This window comes from Gymnoscopelus braueri, assembly GCF_963280865.1.
Source record: "Gymnoscopelus braueri genome assembly, chromosome: 20".
NCBI classification, from domain to species: Eukaryota; Metazoa; Chordata; class Actinopteri; order Myctophiformes; family Myctophidae; genus Gymnoscopelus; species Gymnoscopelus braueri.
The window spans coordinates 3898867-3913988 of record NC_137622.1 but is presented as its reverse complement, the minus strand read 5'-3'; the positions used below and the strand labels follow the sequence as shown (position 1 = coordinate 3913988).

The following is a 15122-nucleotide window of genomic DNA, read 5'->3' as shown; positions in this document are numbered from 1 at the left end:
TGGCTCTGAATGACGTGGCCCTTTCATCGGGAAGCGCGTGCACGTCTGCGTCTTTAGAACCGTCTTACGTTCTCAGAGCAATCGGAGCGGATGAGGACTTGGCGCACTCCTCTATCAGGTTCGGTATTGGCAGGTTCACCACTGAGGAGGAGGTGGATTACACTGCCACCAAATGCATTGAAAAGGTTCAAAGACTGAGAGAGATGAGTCCTCTGTGGGAGATGGTCCAAGAAGGAATCGACATCAAAAGCATCAACTGGACGCAACACTAGACTCCGTCCGCCCTCTTCCTGCTGCTCAGCCAATCAGTGGAGAGACATGATGATGTGTGTGGCGTCGCGTACTACTTACTGCCAGCCTTGTTGTAACTTGTTTCATTACAATACTGCTGAACGCAAACATCTAATCATATTCCAAATTGCAAGCATGTTGAGGGGCCTCTATAGAGTGCACCTCAAAAACTGCTTTCACTTCTGTCCATCCGGAGCACCACAAATGCAGTTGCACTGTCTGTCGTACAAACTCTTATTTTCCCCTGCAGCATCCTCGTGTCCTGACTACTGCCCCCCCCCCCCAACTGAAACAAAGCCCTGGGTAGGCAACCAGGCCTGTGGCAGATATGTGCTCCGATGGAGGAAGTTAATAGGGCTCTGATCAGACTGAAACAAAATTTGGAGTCATGCGTCATAGATACGTCATAGACAACTGACATTGTAGATGATTGACGTCTCTCAGGATGGCCACGTGAAGTCCACACTGGAGCCACGCCGTTCCCATATGGATCCCGATTATTCTATAGTTCACATTCAAATTAGAGAGCTTAGACCTATCAGGTGCTAGCCTGGGACCAGACGAATCTGCCAGTGCAACAGTCTGGCTACGCGAGGCTAGTTTGGGGCACCAACCAGGGCACGTCAATCATCTACAATGTCAGTTGTCTATGACGTATCTATGACGCATGACTCCAAATTTTGTTTCAGTCTGATCAGAGCCCTATTAACTTCCTCCATCGGAGCACATATCTGCCACAGGCCTGGTTGCCTACCCAGGGCTTTGTTTCAGTTGGGGGGGGTGCTGTCGTCAGGACACGAGGATGCTGCAGGGGAAAATAAGAGTTTGTACGACAGACAGTGCAACTGCATTTGTGGTACTCCGGATGGGCAGAAGTGAAAGCAGTTTTTGAGGTGCACTCTATAGAGGCCCCTCAACATGCTTGCAATTTGGAATATGATTAGATGTTTGCGTTCAGCAGTATTGTAATGAAACAAGTTACAAGAAGGCTGGCAGTAAGTAGTACGCGTAAGTTGGTGGGGGGGGGGGACGCTCTAAATTCACCGTTTTTCGTCTTTCTTTTTTCTTTACGCCGTTTGGTGCCCCCCCAAGGGTTGGTGCCCTGTGCTTCAGCACCTCAAGCCCGTTGGATAAACCACCACTGCCCATAAGATAAACTCATCCCATAAAAATTAATGCATATGATTTTATTATGATTTTCTTACTTAACAGCAGATATACAAGCTCACAGCGTGTCACTTTGTGCCGCGCAGCAAGCTTGTCTGCTATATTATCTGCTATTTTTGAACAATTTGAAAAATCTTGAAAGTGTGTGAACATTTTTGAATACATTTGAATTTTGTTAACACAAATCTTCTCTCGGGGGGGGGGGGGGCACAAAACATTTTCAGATGGGGTCCGTGCAGTGGCGTAATGGAGGGGTAGCGAGTGATGCGGTGCGGGGGGGCCACCAGCAGGGGGGGCCCCGCCTGCCCTGATACAAATATTTTTACAGCAAAAAAAAGAAAAAAGTTGATTTATATTGGTCAAATAGAACCGAATTAGACCGAATTAGCGTGCGCAACCTGCGCGGGCCTCTGAAACTCCGGCGGGGAGGCCCCGCGATTCTGCGTTACGCCACTGGGTCCGTGGCCACATTTATATATGGGGGTCTCCTTGGCACGAAAACGTTTGAGAGGTACACAACAAAAAAAATGACTCATCATGAATGGTAGTGAAAGGAGTGAAGGAAGGAAAAGAGAAATACATAAACGACAGAAAAGACTGGAGGATGTGAAGGGTTAACATGACAACAGCTACCAGCAGGCGCGTATGGTGGGTTCTAACGTGGACCGGGCAAGATTCTTAATGACTCCCCCCTTCCCCCCGGCCCCCCACCCACTGCGTCGCGTGCATGTACGCGCGAGAAGCGCGCGCGATTTTTTAGCTTAATTAATTCATTAAATGACCATAAAACAACATTAACAACACTCTACCCATCCCTCAGTGTGTTCCATCCTCAAATGTTTTACTTAAGTAAAAGTATCAAGGGTTAGAAAACTTTTTTTTCACATTTGAAAACTTGTGAATGGGACCTTCTGCATAATGAGTAGCCTACTTTTACTTTTGGTACTTTAAATACATTTTGATACCAATACTTTTCTACTTTTACTCAAGTACATTTTGAATACCTTACTTTTACTTGTAACAGAGTATTTTTACATCGCAGAATTGATACTTTTGTTTAAGTAAAAAAATTGAGTACTTTTTCCACCACTGGTATCACAGAGATACCACAGAGATCACGACTTGTTTATTAGAGGCAATTAGCATGTCTGGCTGGGGCCGCTTGACAATGGGAACGGTGGGGTGGGCGGAGGCTGCGGAGCTACTGCGCCGGTAGAGGAAAAAAAAGACGATTTCCCCCCCTTTTTTTCTTTTCTTCATATATATAAAAAAATAGGGGAGCAGAGTTTTCCAGACCGGGCCATGGCCCCATTGGCCTCTATGACGGTACCTCTATGACGGTACGCCCTTGGCTACCAGGAGGAGTTTCTCAAAGTGACGCAGATCTAGTGAAACGAAAGTTGCAGTGAAGTAGTTTGGCGGGACACACACACACGCTTTTTTCTACAAAAGTAAAACCATCATTCAACAGCACTTGCAGAAATACTGAGAACAGGTGAGTACAGCATAATTTCAGATCTTGTTCGATCACATAACATTGTCACGGGACGATTTAGCCTTGGATCGTCAACTGTCATGACCGTCTTGGATGATCTTCAAAATAGTGTTTGCACTTTCTCCCTTTTTGGTCCGTACATCTACATAAAGGTTCATATTTCAAATGTAAACTACTCACCCCATGGCCACGGATGTTACAATTATGTACGGGCCCTCATAAGTACCCGTATTTTCCGTATTGTTCAATAAAACGCATTTTAATCCGATTCGTGGCCATTTTCATCGCGCTTTCATCTAGCCGACCCTATCGGTTGGACGGTGTGTTGCACTCTGATACATTATAACTCTATGAGAAAATGTCCACCGATCGGATTAAAATGCTTCTTATTGAGCAATACGAAAGATATGGGCATTTCCGAGGGCCCGTACATAATTGTAACATCCGTGGCCATGGGGTAAGCACTTTATATTTGAAATCGAAACGTTTAGGTAGATGTACGGACCTAAAGGGGAGAAAGCGCAAACACTATTTTGAAGATCATCCAAGACATACAATATAATATGACAGTCTTGTATGGCTAGGGACGATTATGAATTTCCTATTTTATATATAGTTATATATAGTAGTTTTATGACAGTGCGTTTGGATCTCTCTCTCTCTCTCTCACTCACTCACTTACTCGCGTGCATACGTGCTCTATAAAAAAAGGATATCTTGACTATGGAAACCATTTATATTGAACAAGGTGGCACAAAAAAATTATAGGTTTCCATTAATGCAACATCATTGTGCTCTATTCCACTTACTACTACAATCAATATCAAATTGAGAACCATTCATTTGTGAGAAGTAGCATTCATTCATTTCTTTTCACTTTCATTCAGTGTGCAGCAGCAATGGCATCTGCCAGCAGTCTCCTGTCTGAAGAGCAGTTCCTGTGTTCTATCTGTCTGGATGTGTTCACCGATCCCATCAGCACTCCATGTGGACAGAACTACTGCAAGATGTGCATCACACATTACTGGGACACTAAGGATGTGTGTCAGTGTCCACTATGTAACAAAACCTTCTACAAGAGACCAGAAGTCTTTGTCAATACTTTAATTTCCGAGATGGTTGATCAGTCCAGGAAGTTAAAGTCACTGAAAATAACTTCGAACACAAACCAAGAAGAATCTGCTAAGTCAGATGAAGTCTCCTGTGACGTCTGTACTGAGACCAAGCTGAAGGCTGTGAAGTCCTGCCTGGTGTGTCTGATCTCCTACTGTGAGACTCATCTGGAGCCCCATCATAGAGTCACAGTGTTAAAACGACACAAACTAATCGACCCCGTAAAGAACCTGGAAGACATTATGTGTAAGAAACACGACAGACCTCTGGAGCTGTTCTGTAAGACTGATCACACGTGTGTTTGTCAGTTCTGTACAGAGTCAGACCACAGGTTACATCAGATTGTATCTCTGAAAGAGGCATTTGAAGGAAAGAAGGCTGAGCTTGGAAAAACGGAGGCTGGAGTTGAGCAGATGATCCAGGAGAGACAACTGAAGATTCATGAGGTCAGACATTCAGTACAGTTCAGCAAGAAAGACACAGACAGAGAGAGAGCTCACAGTGTGCAGGTCTTCACTGCTCTGATGAGCTGTATTGAGAGAAGCCAGACGGAGGTCATAGATGTGATTGAAGAGAAGCAGAAAGCAACAGAGAAACAGGCTGAAGGCTTCATTAAAGAGCTGGAACAGGAAATCACAGAGTTAAAGAAGAGAAGCTCTGAGCTGAAGCAGCTCTCACACACTGAAGACCACCTCCACCTCCTCCAGAACGTCACATCCAAACCACCACCCACCAAGGACTGGACAAAGGTCAATGTCCATCTGTCTCTACATGTGGGGACTGTGAGGACAGCTGTGGCTCAGCTGGAGAAGACACTCAGTAAAGAGATGGAGAAGCTATGTGATGCTGAGCTGAGGAGGATCCAGCAATATGCAGTGGATGTAACTCTGGACCCTGATACGGCATATTCCTCTCTCATACTGGCTGGTGCTGGAAAACAAGTAAGTTACGGAGACGTAAAGAAGGATCTCCCAGACAACAAAGAGAGATTCTCCAAAGTTTCCTGCGTCTTAGGAAAAACAAGCTTCTCCTCTGGGAAATTCTACTATGAGGTTCAGGTTAAAGGGAAGACTAAGTGGGATTTAGGAGTGGCCAGAGAGTCTATCAATAGGAAAGGAAAAATCACACTGACACCTGTTGATGGCTACTGGTGTATAGTGTTGAGGAATGGTAATGAGTACAAGGCTAATGTTAGCCCTACTGTCCCCCTCCCTGTTAGAGAGGAGGTCCAGAAAGTGGGAGTGTTTGTGGATTATGAGGAGGGTCTGGTCTGCTTTTATGATGTGGAGGCCAAAGTTCATCTCTACACTTTCACTGGCTGCACCTTCACCGAGAAACTCTATCCATACTTCAGTCCATGTAGCAACGATGGTGGTAAAAACTCTGCTCCTCTGATCATCTCTCCTGTCAATCACACCGATTAGACTAATCCGTACATTTACAATGACGGTTACTTTGCATCTACAAGATAATGTGTTATTTAGACAGTATTGTTGTACTCTAAATTCACAATGTGCATTAAAACATGAGAACATCTTAAATGTGATTTTCAGAGTGTGAAAAACATGCACATTTCTACCACCAATTTGTGTAAAGCTTTTTAAAGTGTTGAATGAATCAAATATGTAAACATAACACTATTGCAAGTATACTTTAACAACTATTGCAACAATTGACAATTTTGTCAATTTTACAAAACCTTAAATTTAACAAGTAATACAAAGGAGATTTTGTTTGTGTGTCAATTGTTATTTGCCATCAAACTGTTTGTCTTTTTTTCAAGCTAATTGAAATAAAACCCTTTTTTTGCATCCTACTAGTGGTTCTTATGTGTTACCTGCTTGGTCCTTCACAGATTCCTGTCTTAGCCATCTGCAAACATGCCTAAAGGAAATGGTTTTATTTGGCAAAGGCAAAATAAAGCAAACATGGAGATGTAGGCAGGGTTGGGTTTGTTGCTCCGATTTTGATCTTTTGAATTTCCTTGGAGTGAAAAGGATTCTTCGAACTGATGATTCCCATGCCAACAAGAGACAAAATTACTGTACAGTACTGTAGGCCAATGTTTTGCTCGAAGCCCAAAACATCTACATTTGGCATCTCCCCGGGACCTAAACTTAGAAAAATAAATTATGAATCAACTTGGGCCTGTAATGGTGAAAATCTAAAAGCTCACTCGTTACGATGCATTGTGCGCTTGTAGATTTTACCCATTTTAGAAAATGTAAAAGTTTCAGTATTTCTTGAGCCCCATTTTACACTTTAGCGTATCTTTATGCCTATATACAGTACATGCTAGGTTAAAATATATTAGCATGCCAACCAGCTCTCTGTTTGGAGGGCTCCAACAATAACATGTAACGTACAATCGTTTCTCATGAGAAAAAAGCTCTTGAAATGCTTGTTGATCAGCTAAGATGTAGGGGGTGTGCATGATGTTAAAAAACAGAACCACCTCCCACACTGGAAGTAGGGTTTGTCTCACAGCACACCGTTTGGGAATCACTGACCTGTGCCAATGTGTGCCACGTTCATGTGATTGCAATAACTCTTAGCTAGATGGAAGCATTCTCCTGGTGCCAGTGTAAAGAGAAATTATCATTATTGTTAAGATTATAAAACACATGCCACAAGGTTAAACCAATGTTTTTAATCCATCTTTATTTCACAAAAAAAAGGAAACGATGCATTGAAAAGTCAAGTTTGTGGCTCTTGTTAAACTACTGCAAAGGAATTGACACGTCCTCTATACAAAGAACAGATATGGTGAGCAATATTCACAATAATTCACAATCCTAATAAAACATAGGCATATGTTTACATTCATTACATCGTCCCTTTCAGGTATCATAAAATATGCCTAACAAAGTGAAATACGACTGGTGAGAAAAGGGTAAGGTGTGTGTCATCTACGTCCGAGTGTATACTAGCCATATCACACTGAAAGTCTTGCTATAGAGCCATCTAGCCAGCTGTGATCTTGTGAAAACTGAAATCTTCAGAATGTTAATTGAACAGGAAAAATAAAAATTGTTCCACTTGCTGCAAGCCATCGCCACACTCTCATAATTATGAGATTTTAAGCTGAAGCATTAAGTCACGCTCATCCCTCAAAATAAAGACCAAACAACACTTTGGCTTCTCTGGTCTCCCAACAACATGCTGAACCCAACATGAACCATTAGTATTTTCTTACTTTAAATACTTTTTAGCAACGCTGCATGACTAAGACATTTAGACGTATTCCCTAACAGCGGCGGCCTCAGCAAACAACGACCGCTGGTAAAAGCCAGGAGAGAGACTCCATGACTTTCACTACAACTTCACAAAGAAATAACAGGAAAGCTGGAAAGAAAGAAAAAAAGGTTAAAATGTCTGCCTTATGAAATCTTAAAAAGCTGTTTTATTTATGTTATCAAACGCAAGCTTTATTAGTCTTCAGAACATGAGGAATGATTGTCTTTGAGTTTTGTACAAAGTCACTGTTTTGCTTTAGTCGTCACTGGCTTTGCCACCATGACAAGGTATCAGCAGATGTCAGCAGAGGGCCAGTTTGAAAACTGAACTTCTGTAGGGGGACTGAAATTGTGAGGTAGCTACTTTTGTACGTTATTTTTTAAATACTTGTCCTTTTCACAGTGAGAAGTTTGCCTGGAGAAGAGTTCTGAGAAGTAACGACACCTGAGGTTGGCACTGTAAACGATGCTGGTGATTCCCCCCAAAACAACCCAAATGTTGTGTGTGTGTGTGTGTGTGTGTGTGTGTGTGTGTGTGTGTGTGTGTGTGTGTGTGTGTGTGTGTGTGTGTGTGTGTGTGTGGGGGGGTGCAGGAAACAGGAAAGGCACATCCATCCTCTTCATCCGCAGGGTAAAAAGTTGCCACTTAGCAGCTCCTAGTGTTTGCTGTCATTGAAACAGAAACACAGTTAAACCACATGTACAGTAGTACCAGTGTGTCTATATAAACCACTGCTTCTCAATGTCTGGTCTGGGGACCACCAGGGGCCCAAATGTACAGGTCTAACTCTTGAGTGAACGAATGGTCCTTATGGTTCCATTTGAACACTTTCAGAGTTGAGTAAACACTGAAGATTTTACAGTGAGGGTAGCCCAATGCATATCAAACTGGGGATCCTTGAACTAAACTATCCTGGAACCCAAATACTGTAAAATCCTCTGTTAGTTAATTTTGAGAGTGTACAAATATAACAAAATGGACCCATCCGGAACCAAGGGTCCATTCAGTTCCATTTGTACATTCTTGGAGTTACAGACCCACAACGGGTTCATTTGTCCCCAGACCCATTGTTGAGAACTCCACATTGGCCGCTGGAGCCTCTTCCGTCATTGGTGGCACCGTGGCACGGCCGAGACTGCTGATACGCAAACCAATACTGCTGAACGCAAACATCTAATCATATCCCAAATTGCATGTTGAGGGGCCTCTATAGAGTGCACCTCAAAAACTGCTTTCACTTCTGCCCATTGGGGGCACCACAAATGCACAGTTGCACTGTCTGTCGTACAAACTCTTATTTCACCCTGCAGCTTCCTCATGTCCTGACTACTGCCCCCCCCCAAAAAAAACTGAAACAAAGCCCTGGGTAGGCAACCAGGCCTGCGGCAGATATGCGCTCCGATGGAGGAAGTTAATAGGGCTCTGATCGACTGAAACCAAATTTGGAGTCATGCGTCATAGATACGTCATAGACAACTGACATTGTAGATGATTGACGTCTCTCAGGCTGGCCACGTGAAGTCCAAGATCCACACTGGAGCCACGCCGTTCCCCTATGGATCCCGAGATCCACGATTATTATTTTTATCTCCTGGATTATTCTATAGTTCACATTCAAATTAGAGAGCTTAGACCAAACTATCAGAGATGGGGACAACAGCCCAACAACAGAACACACACACACACACACACACACACACACACACACACACACACACACACACACACACACACACACACACACACACACACACACACACACACACACACACACACACACACACACACACACACACACTCCAGATATTCCAGAGAACACCAACTTAGAAGCACAATTTAAGACTTTCTCTTGTCCAGAAAACACATTCAAAATCTTTCATTCATTCCTTATACCCTATTAATCCAATTCAGGGTCATGATGAGATAAACTCATCCCATAAAAATGCATACACTTTTATTAGAATTTCTTATTGTAGGTGACTTCAAAGACCTTAACAGACAAACCAGAAATATATGAATACAATACGCAAACAAGCACTAAACCGAGGGAGATCAATCTGAACATATCACTAGTTTAGTGGTTCTCAAAGTGAGGTCCTGGGACCCCCAGGGGTCCTCTTGGCGGTTCCAGGGGGTCCCCAGCTAAATGAGCTGATATAGGCTATTTGCAAATAGCTGATGCAAACAATTAAACATGTTGTGAGCATTAAGATATGCCATTTTCAAAAAACATCTTAAAACATTTGAACATTTTTGAAACATTTCAATGAATGCCACATATTTTATATGGGGGTCCCTGGCACAAAATATTTTCAGCTCACAGCACGTCACTTCGTGCCGCGCTGCAAGCTTGTACATCTGCTATTTTTGAACATTTTTTAAACATCTTGAAAGTGTGTGAACATTTTTTTTAAAATAATTTTCAATTTTGTTAACACAAATCTTCTCTTCTGGGGGGGGGGGGGGGGGGGGGTCCCTGGCACAAAACATTTTCAGATGTGGGTCCGCGGCCAAATGTATATAATGGGGGTCATTGGCACGAAAAAGTTTGAGAAGTAGGCCTACTGCTTTATACATGTATGACAACACAACCAAAAGAAATGACTCTCATCATGGACGGTAGTGAAAGGAGTGAAGTTAGGAAAATAGAAAGACGTGAAGGACAGAGAAGACTGGAGGATGTGAAGGGTTAACATGACAACAGCTACCAGGAGGAGTTTCTCAAAGTGACGCAGATTTACTGAAACGAAAGTTGCAGTGAAGTGGTTAGGCGTAGGCGGCACACACACGCTTTCTACTAAAGTAAAGCCGTCATTCAACAGCACTTGCAGAAATACTGAGAGGTGAGTACAGCATAATTTCATTTACAGATAACTGTATTTAGACATGAACTTTTGGTTGTTCGATAACATTGTCACGGGACGATTTAGTATTGGAGAAGCGTCTGGCTGCAGACCTATTCCACGAGACGAGCTCAACACGGACGAGGTGGTGACGTCACGTTCCAGCAGAAGAGGTCCTGCATAATTGTGTTTTAACCACTGGGGGCAGTACCGTTGAGTTCTTCTGCTTCTCCAAACAAAGAAGAAGGAGACTTGGACAAAAAAAAAGAAAAAGAAATGTATACAATTAAAATTGAATGAAGAAATGTGTAAACAGAGCGGTGTAACATTGCAACTTTGCAATTACATTTATGTAGAAAACCTAAAACGAAAAGAATAAGTACAGTGGTCCCAATTTGCCAAATAAACAAACAATAATTTATTTGTGAATAAAATGTAATTTAATATAACAGATTTTTCCAAAACGTGGGAGCCAAGTTTTGTACCACCAGGTCCACGCGGTGCTTTGGCCGCGGCCTGCCACTCGCCTGCCGAGGGGTGCTTAAGAGTGGGTCCACGGGACCGCCTGGAGAGCCGGGTCCCCCCCCGGAGGCGTGGGTCCCCCGGACTGGAGCGAGTACCCTGCTTCGAGGCTCCCTGGGCCGGGTCGAAGCCTCCCCGGGGGTCCCTGGGGGTCCATACACCCCGGGGGTCCCCGGACTGGAGCGAGTACCTCACCTTCGTGGGCTCCCCGGCGCCGGGTCGAGGCCTCCCCGGGGGTCCCTGGGGGTCCCCGGCCGTGGGTCTGGAAAAAGGACAAAGTCCTGCGGTCGAAAAAGAGCAGATCCACAAGCCTGGATAGGCCTGTGGTGGCCGCGGGGCGCGATACCGCCGGTGTCCACAAGGCGGCGCCGTCCCCGGTCCCTGGTCCCCATCGGGGGTCCATGGACCAAAAAAAAATAATGTTTCTAAGTCCAGAGCTCCCAGGAAGCTCTGGGCTCGAGGCCTCTCCCCTGCTTGAAATTTCGCATGGGGGGAGCGTGGCCACTTGTACCATCGTGTAGGTAGGGACCATGCCCAGGAAGAGGCACCTTCCTGGGGTAGCGATGGGGCGGCAAAGACCCCCAAAATCATGGACCCCCTGGAGGACCCCCAGCCGAAAATCTCAACTTTTTTAGGCTTGTCGATCTGCTCTTTTTCGGGCCAAAACGGCCGGTACCGACCGGGCCGTGGGTCACCCGGGGCCGGCGGAGGGCTCGTTGGATCCGGGCCGGGGCTGCGCACGCGTCGGTGCCACCCCCGGGTCACATGGATGCCGCCCGGGGTAACTGCGGCCGAAAAACGCTCCGGAGAGCCCAGGAGCCCAAAAGAAAAGAAACACCCCTTTAATACATTTCCGTTTCTGAAAAAGAAAAGAAACACCCCTTTAATACATTTCCGTTTCCGTTTTCTGGACGAGGTCCACGAAAGGAGGTTTCCATTAGTGGAGGTCCCGCCCCCCGGTCACGTGCTCATTTTGCGCTTCAGTCTGCAGCCAGACCCTATTGGATCACAAGGCAGTCAACTGTCATGACCGTCTTGGATGATCTTCAAAATAGTGTTTGCACTGTCTCCCTTTTTGGTCCATACATCTACATAAAGGTTCATATTTCAAATATGCTCACCCCAGTGCTTACCCCATGGCCACGGATGTTGCAATTATGTTCGGGCCCTCATAAGTACCCGTATCTTCCGTATTGTTCAATAAAATAACATTTTAATCCGATTGGTGGCCATTTTAATCGTGCTTTCAACTAGCCGACCCTATCGGTTGGATGGCATATTGCACTCTGATACATTATTAATAACTATGAGAAAATGGCCACCGATCAGATTAAAATGCTTCTTATTGAACAATACGGAAGATAAGGGTACTTCTGATGGCCCGTACACAATTGTAACATCCGTGGCCATGGGGTAAGCACTTTATATTTGAAATCGGAACGCTTATGTAGATGTACAGACCAAAAGGGGAGAACGTGCAAACATTATTTTGAAGATCATCCAATACGTATAATATGACAGTCTTGTATGGCTAGGGACGATTATGAATTTCCTATTATCTCTGATCACGGCAGTCAATGCGAATAAATGCGCATTTCTAGGACGAGTTTCTATTTAGTAGTTTTATGACAGTGCGTTTGGATCGCCCTCTCCTCGTGTGCGTTCGTTCTCTTTGTCTAGACACACACACACACACACACACACACACACACACACACACACACACACACACACACACACACACACACACACACACACACACACACACACACACACACACACACACACACACACACACACACACACACACACACACACAGCTATAAAAAAGGACATTTTGACTATGGAAACATTTATATTGAACAAGCCTAATTTTAATTTCCCTTAAAGATTTGGTACAAAAAATATATAGGTTTTAATGCAACATCATTGTGCTCTATTCCACCTACTACTACAATCAATATCACATTGAGAACCAATCATCTGTGAGAAGTAGCATTCATTCATTTCTTTTCACTTTCATTCAGTGTGCAGCAGCAATGGCATCTGCCAGCAGTCTCCTGTCTGAAGAGCAGTTCCTGTGTTCTATCTGTCTGGATGTGTTCACCGATCCCATCAGCACTCCATGTGGACACAACTACTGCAAGACGTGCATCACACATTACTGGGACACTAAGGATGTGTGTCAGTGTCCACTATGTAACAAAACCTTCTACAAGAGACCAGAAGTCTTTGTCAATACTTTAATTTCCGAGATGGTTGATCAGTCTAGGTCTAGGAAGTCACTGAAAAGAACATCCAACACAAACCAAGAACCTGCTAAGTCAGATGTAGTCTCCTGTGACGTCTGTACTGAGACCAAGCTGAAGGCTGTGAAGTCCTGCCTGGTGTGTCTGATCTCCTACTGTGAGACTCACCTGGAGCCTCATCATAGAGTCACAGTGTTAAAACGACACAAACTAATCGACCCTGTAAAGAACCTGGAAGACATTATGTGTAAGAAACACGACAGACCTCTGAAGCTGTTCTGTAAGACTGACCACACGTGTGTTTGCCAGTTCTGCACAGAGTCGGACCACAATCGACATCAAATTGTTTCTCTGAAAGAGGCATTTGAAGGAAAGAAAGCTGAGCTGGGAAAGACAGAGGCTGAAGTTCAGCAGATGATCCAGGAAAGACAACTGAAGATTCATGAGGTTGGACATTCAGTACAGCTTAGCAAGAAAGACGCAGACAGAGAGAGTGCTCACAGTGTGCAGGTCTTCACTGCTCTGATGAGCTGTATTGAGAAAAGTCAGACGGAGGTCATAGATGTGATTGAAGAGAAGCAGAAAGCAACAGAGAAACAGGCTGAAGGCTTCATTAAAGAGCTGGAACAGGAAATCACAGAGTTAAAGAAGAGAAGCTCTGAGCTGAAGCAGCTCTCACACACTGAAGACCACCTCCACCTCCTCCAGAACGTCACATCCAAACCGCCACCCACCAAGGACTGGACAAAGGTCAATGTCCATCTGTCTCTACATGTCGGGACTGTGAGGACAGTTGTGGCTCAGCTGGAGAAGATGCTCAGTAAAGAGATGGAGAAACTGTATGATGCTGAGCTGAGGAAGATCCAGCAATATGCGGTAGATGTAGCTCTGGACCCCGATACGGCAAATCCCTCTCTCATACTGTCAGGTGCTGGAAAACAAGTAAGTTATGGAGGCGTAAAGAAGGATCTCCCAGACAACAAAGAGAGATTCTCCAAAGTTTCCTGCGTCTTAGGAAAAACAAGCTTCTCCTCTGGGAAATTCTACTATGAGGTTCAGGTTAAAGGGAAGACTAAGTGGGATTTAGGAGTGGCCAGAGAGTCCATCAACAGGAAAGGGCAAATCACACTGAAACCTGTTGATGGCTACTGGTCTATAACGTTGAGGAATGGTTATGAGTACAAGGGTAATGCTAGCCCTGCGGTCATCCTTCCTGTAAGAGAGGAGGTGCAGAAAGTGGGAGTGTTTGTGGATTATGAGGAGGGTCTGGTCTGCTTTTATGATGTGGAGGCCAAAGTTCATCTCTACTCTTTCACTGGCTGCACCTTCACCGAGAAACTCTTTCCATACTTCAGTCCATGTAGCAACGATGGTGGTAAAAACTCTGCTCCTCTGATCATCTCTCCTGTCAATCACACCGATTAGACTAATGATTAGTCTTGTAGATGAAAAGTAAAAGTCATTATAAATGTAAGGATTAGCCACTAATCCTTACATTTATAATGACGGTTACTTTTCATCTACAAGACCATTTGTTATTTAGACAGTATTGTTGTACTCTAAATTCACAATGTGCATTACAATGAGAACATCTTAAATGTAATTTTCAGAGTGTGACAAGCATTTCTACCACCAATTTGTATAAAGGTTGAATTAATCAAATATGTAAACATAACACTAGGTTTATGTATATTGCAACTATAATGCAACAACTATTGCAACAATTGACAATTGTCAATTTTTACAAAGCCTTAACTTTAACGAGTAATACAAAGGAGATGGCTTTTGTTGTCAATCATTTGCCATCATAAACCGTTTTTCTTTCTTTGAAGCTAATTGAAATAAAAGCCTTACATTTTGCATCCTACCAGTGACTTTTATGTGTTACCTGCTTGGTCCTTCACAGATTCCTCTGTCTTAGCCTTCTGCAAACATGCCTAAAGGAAATGGAGGGGGGGGGATTCAATTGGTCCGAATATGGTAGTTAGAATTTCCTTGGGAGTGAAAAAAGGATTGTTTAAACTGATTCCCATGCCAACAAGACCAAATTACTGTACAGTACTGTAGGCCAATGTTTTCATTTGTTTTTGCTCCAAGCCCAAAACATGTACTGTACATGTGGCATTTACCTGGGAGATATGGACCGGGCTTACAAAAAGATTATGAATGAACTTGGGCCTGTAATGGTGACAATTTTGAAAATAT

The 15122-nt window shown here is 44.0% G+C and overlaps 4 protein-coding genes across 5 annotated transcripts in view; all 4 read left to right on the top strand.

The window, feature by feature from the left end:
• The window catches only part of LOC308076399 (cysteine desulfurase-like), a gene marked incomplete at both ends in the record, with an annotated part of 1332 nt that extends 1060 nt beyond the window's left edge, over nt 1–272 (top strand). Inside the window, one exon of the mRNA XM_080416633.1 lies at nt 1–272. This exon is cut by the window's left edge and continues 1060 nt beyond it. Within this exon, the coding sequence (XP_080272759.1) occupies nt 1–272 (272 nt within the window).
• Nucleotides 1–15122, top strand: part of LOC308076156 (nocturnin-like) — a 459509-nt gene that overhangs the window by 62051 nt on the left and 382336 nt on the right. The window lies entirely within an intron of this gene.
• LOC308076258 (zinc finger protein RFP-like) lies at nt 2862–14741 on the top strand. Of its 2 annotated transcripts, XR_013932276.1 has the most exons (3): nt 2862–2953; nt 3841–5673; nt 14565–14741. XR_013932276.1 is itself a non-coding variant. In XM_080416465.1 (2 exons), the coding sequence occupies exon 2, from the start codon at nt 3853–3855 to the stop codon at nt 5488–5490; it is 1638 nt and encodes a 545-aa protein (XP_080272591.1). In that variant the 5' UTR covers nt 2862–2953; nt 3841–3852; the 3' UTR covers nt 5491–5815. The 2 variants fall into 2 exon arrangements, 1 of the variants encoding a protein (XP_080272591.1); XM_080416465.1 differs by lacking the exon at nt 14565–14741 and having other exon boundaries at nt 3841–5815.
• Nucleotides 10063–14342, top strand: LOC308076110 (zinc finger protein RFP-like; the record flags this gene model as incomplete). Its single annotated transcript, XM_080416229.1, has 2 exons — nt 10063–10146; nt 12696–14342. Exon 2 carries the CDS (start codon nt 12708–12710, stop codon nt 14340–14342), a length of 1635 nt encoding a protein of 544 aa, XP_080272355.1. The 5' UTR covers nt 10063–10146; nt 12696–12707.

What these genes read in the sequence shown, in the direction of transcription:
- LOC308076258 (XM_080416465.1), top strand. Translation starts at nt 3,853, where the DNA reads ATGGCATCTGCCAGCAGTCTCCTGTCTGAAGAGCAGTTCCTGTGTTCT.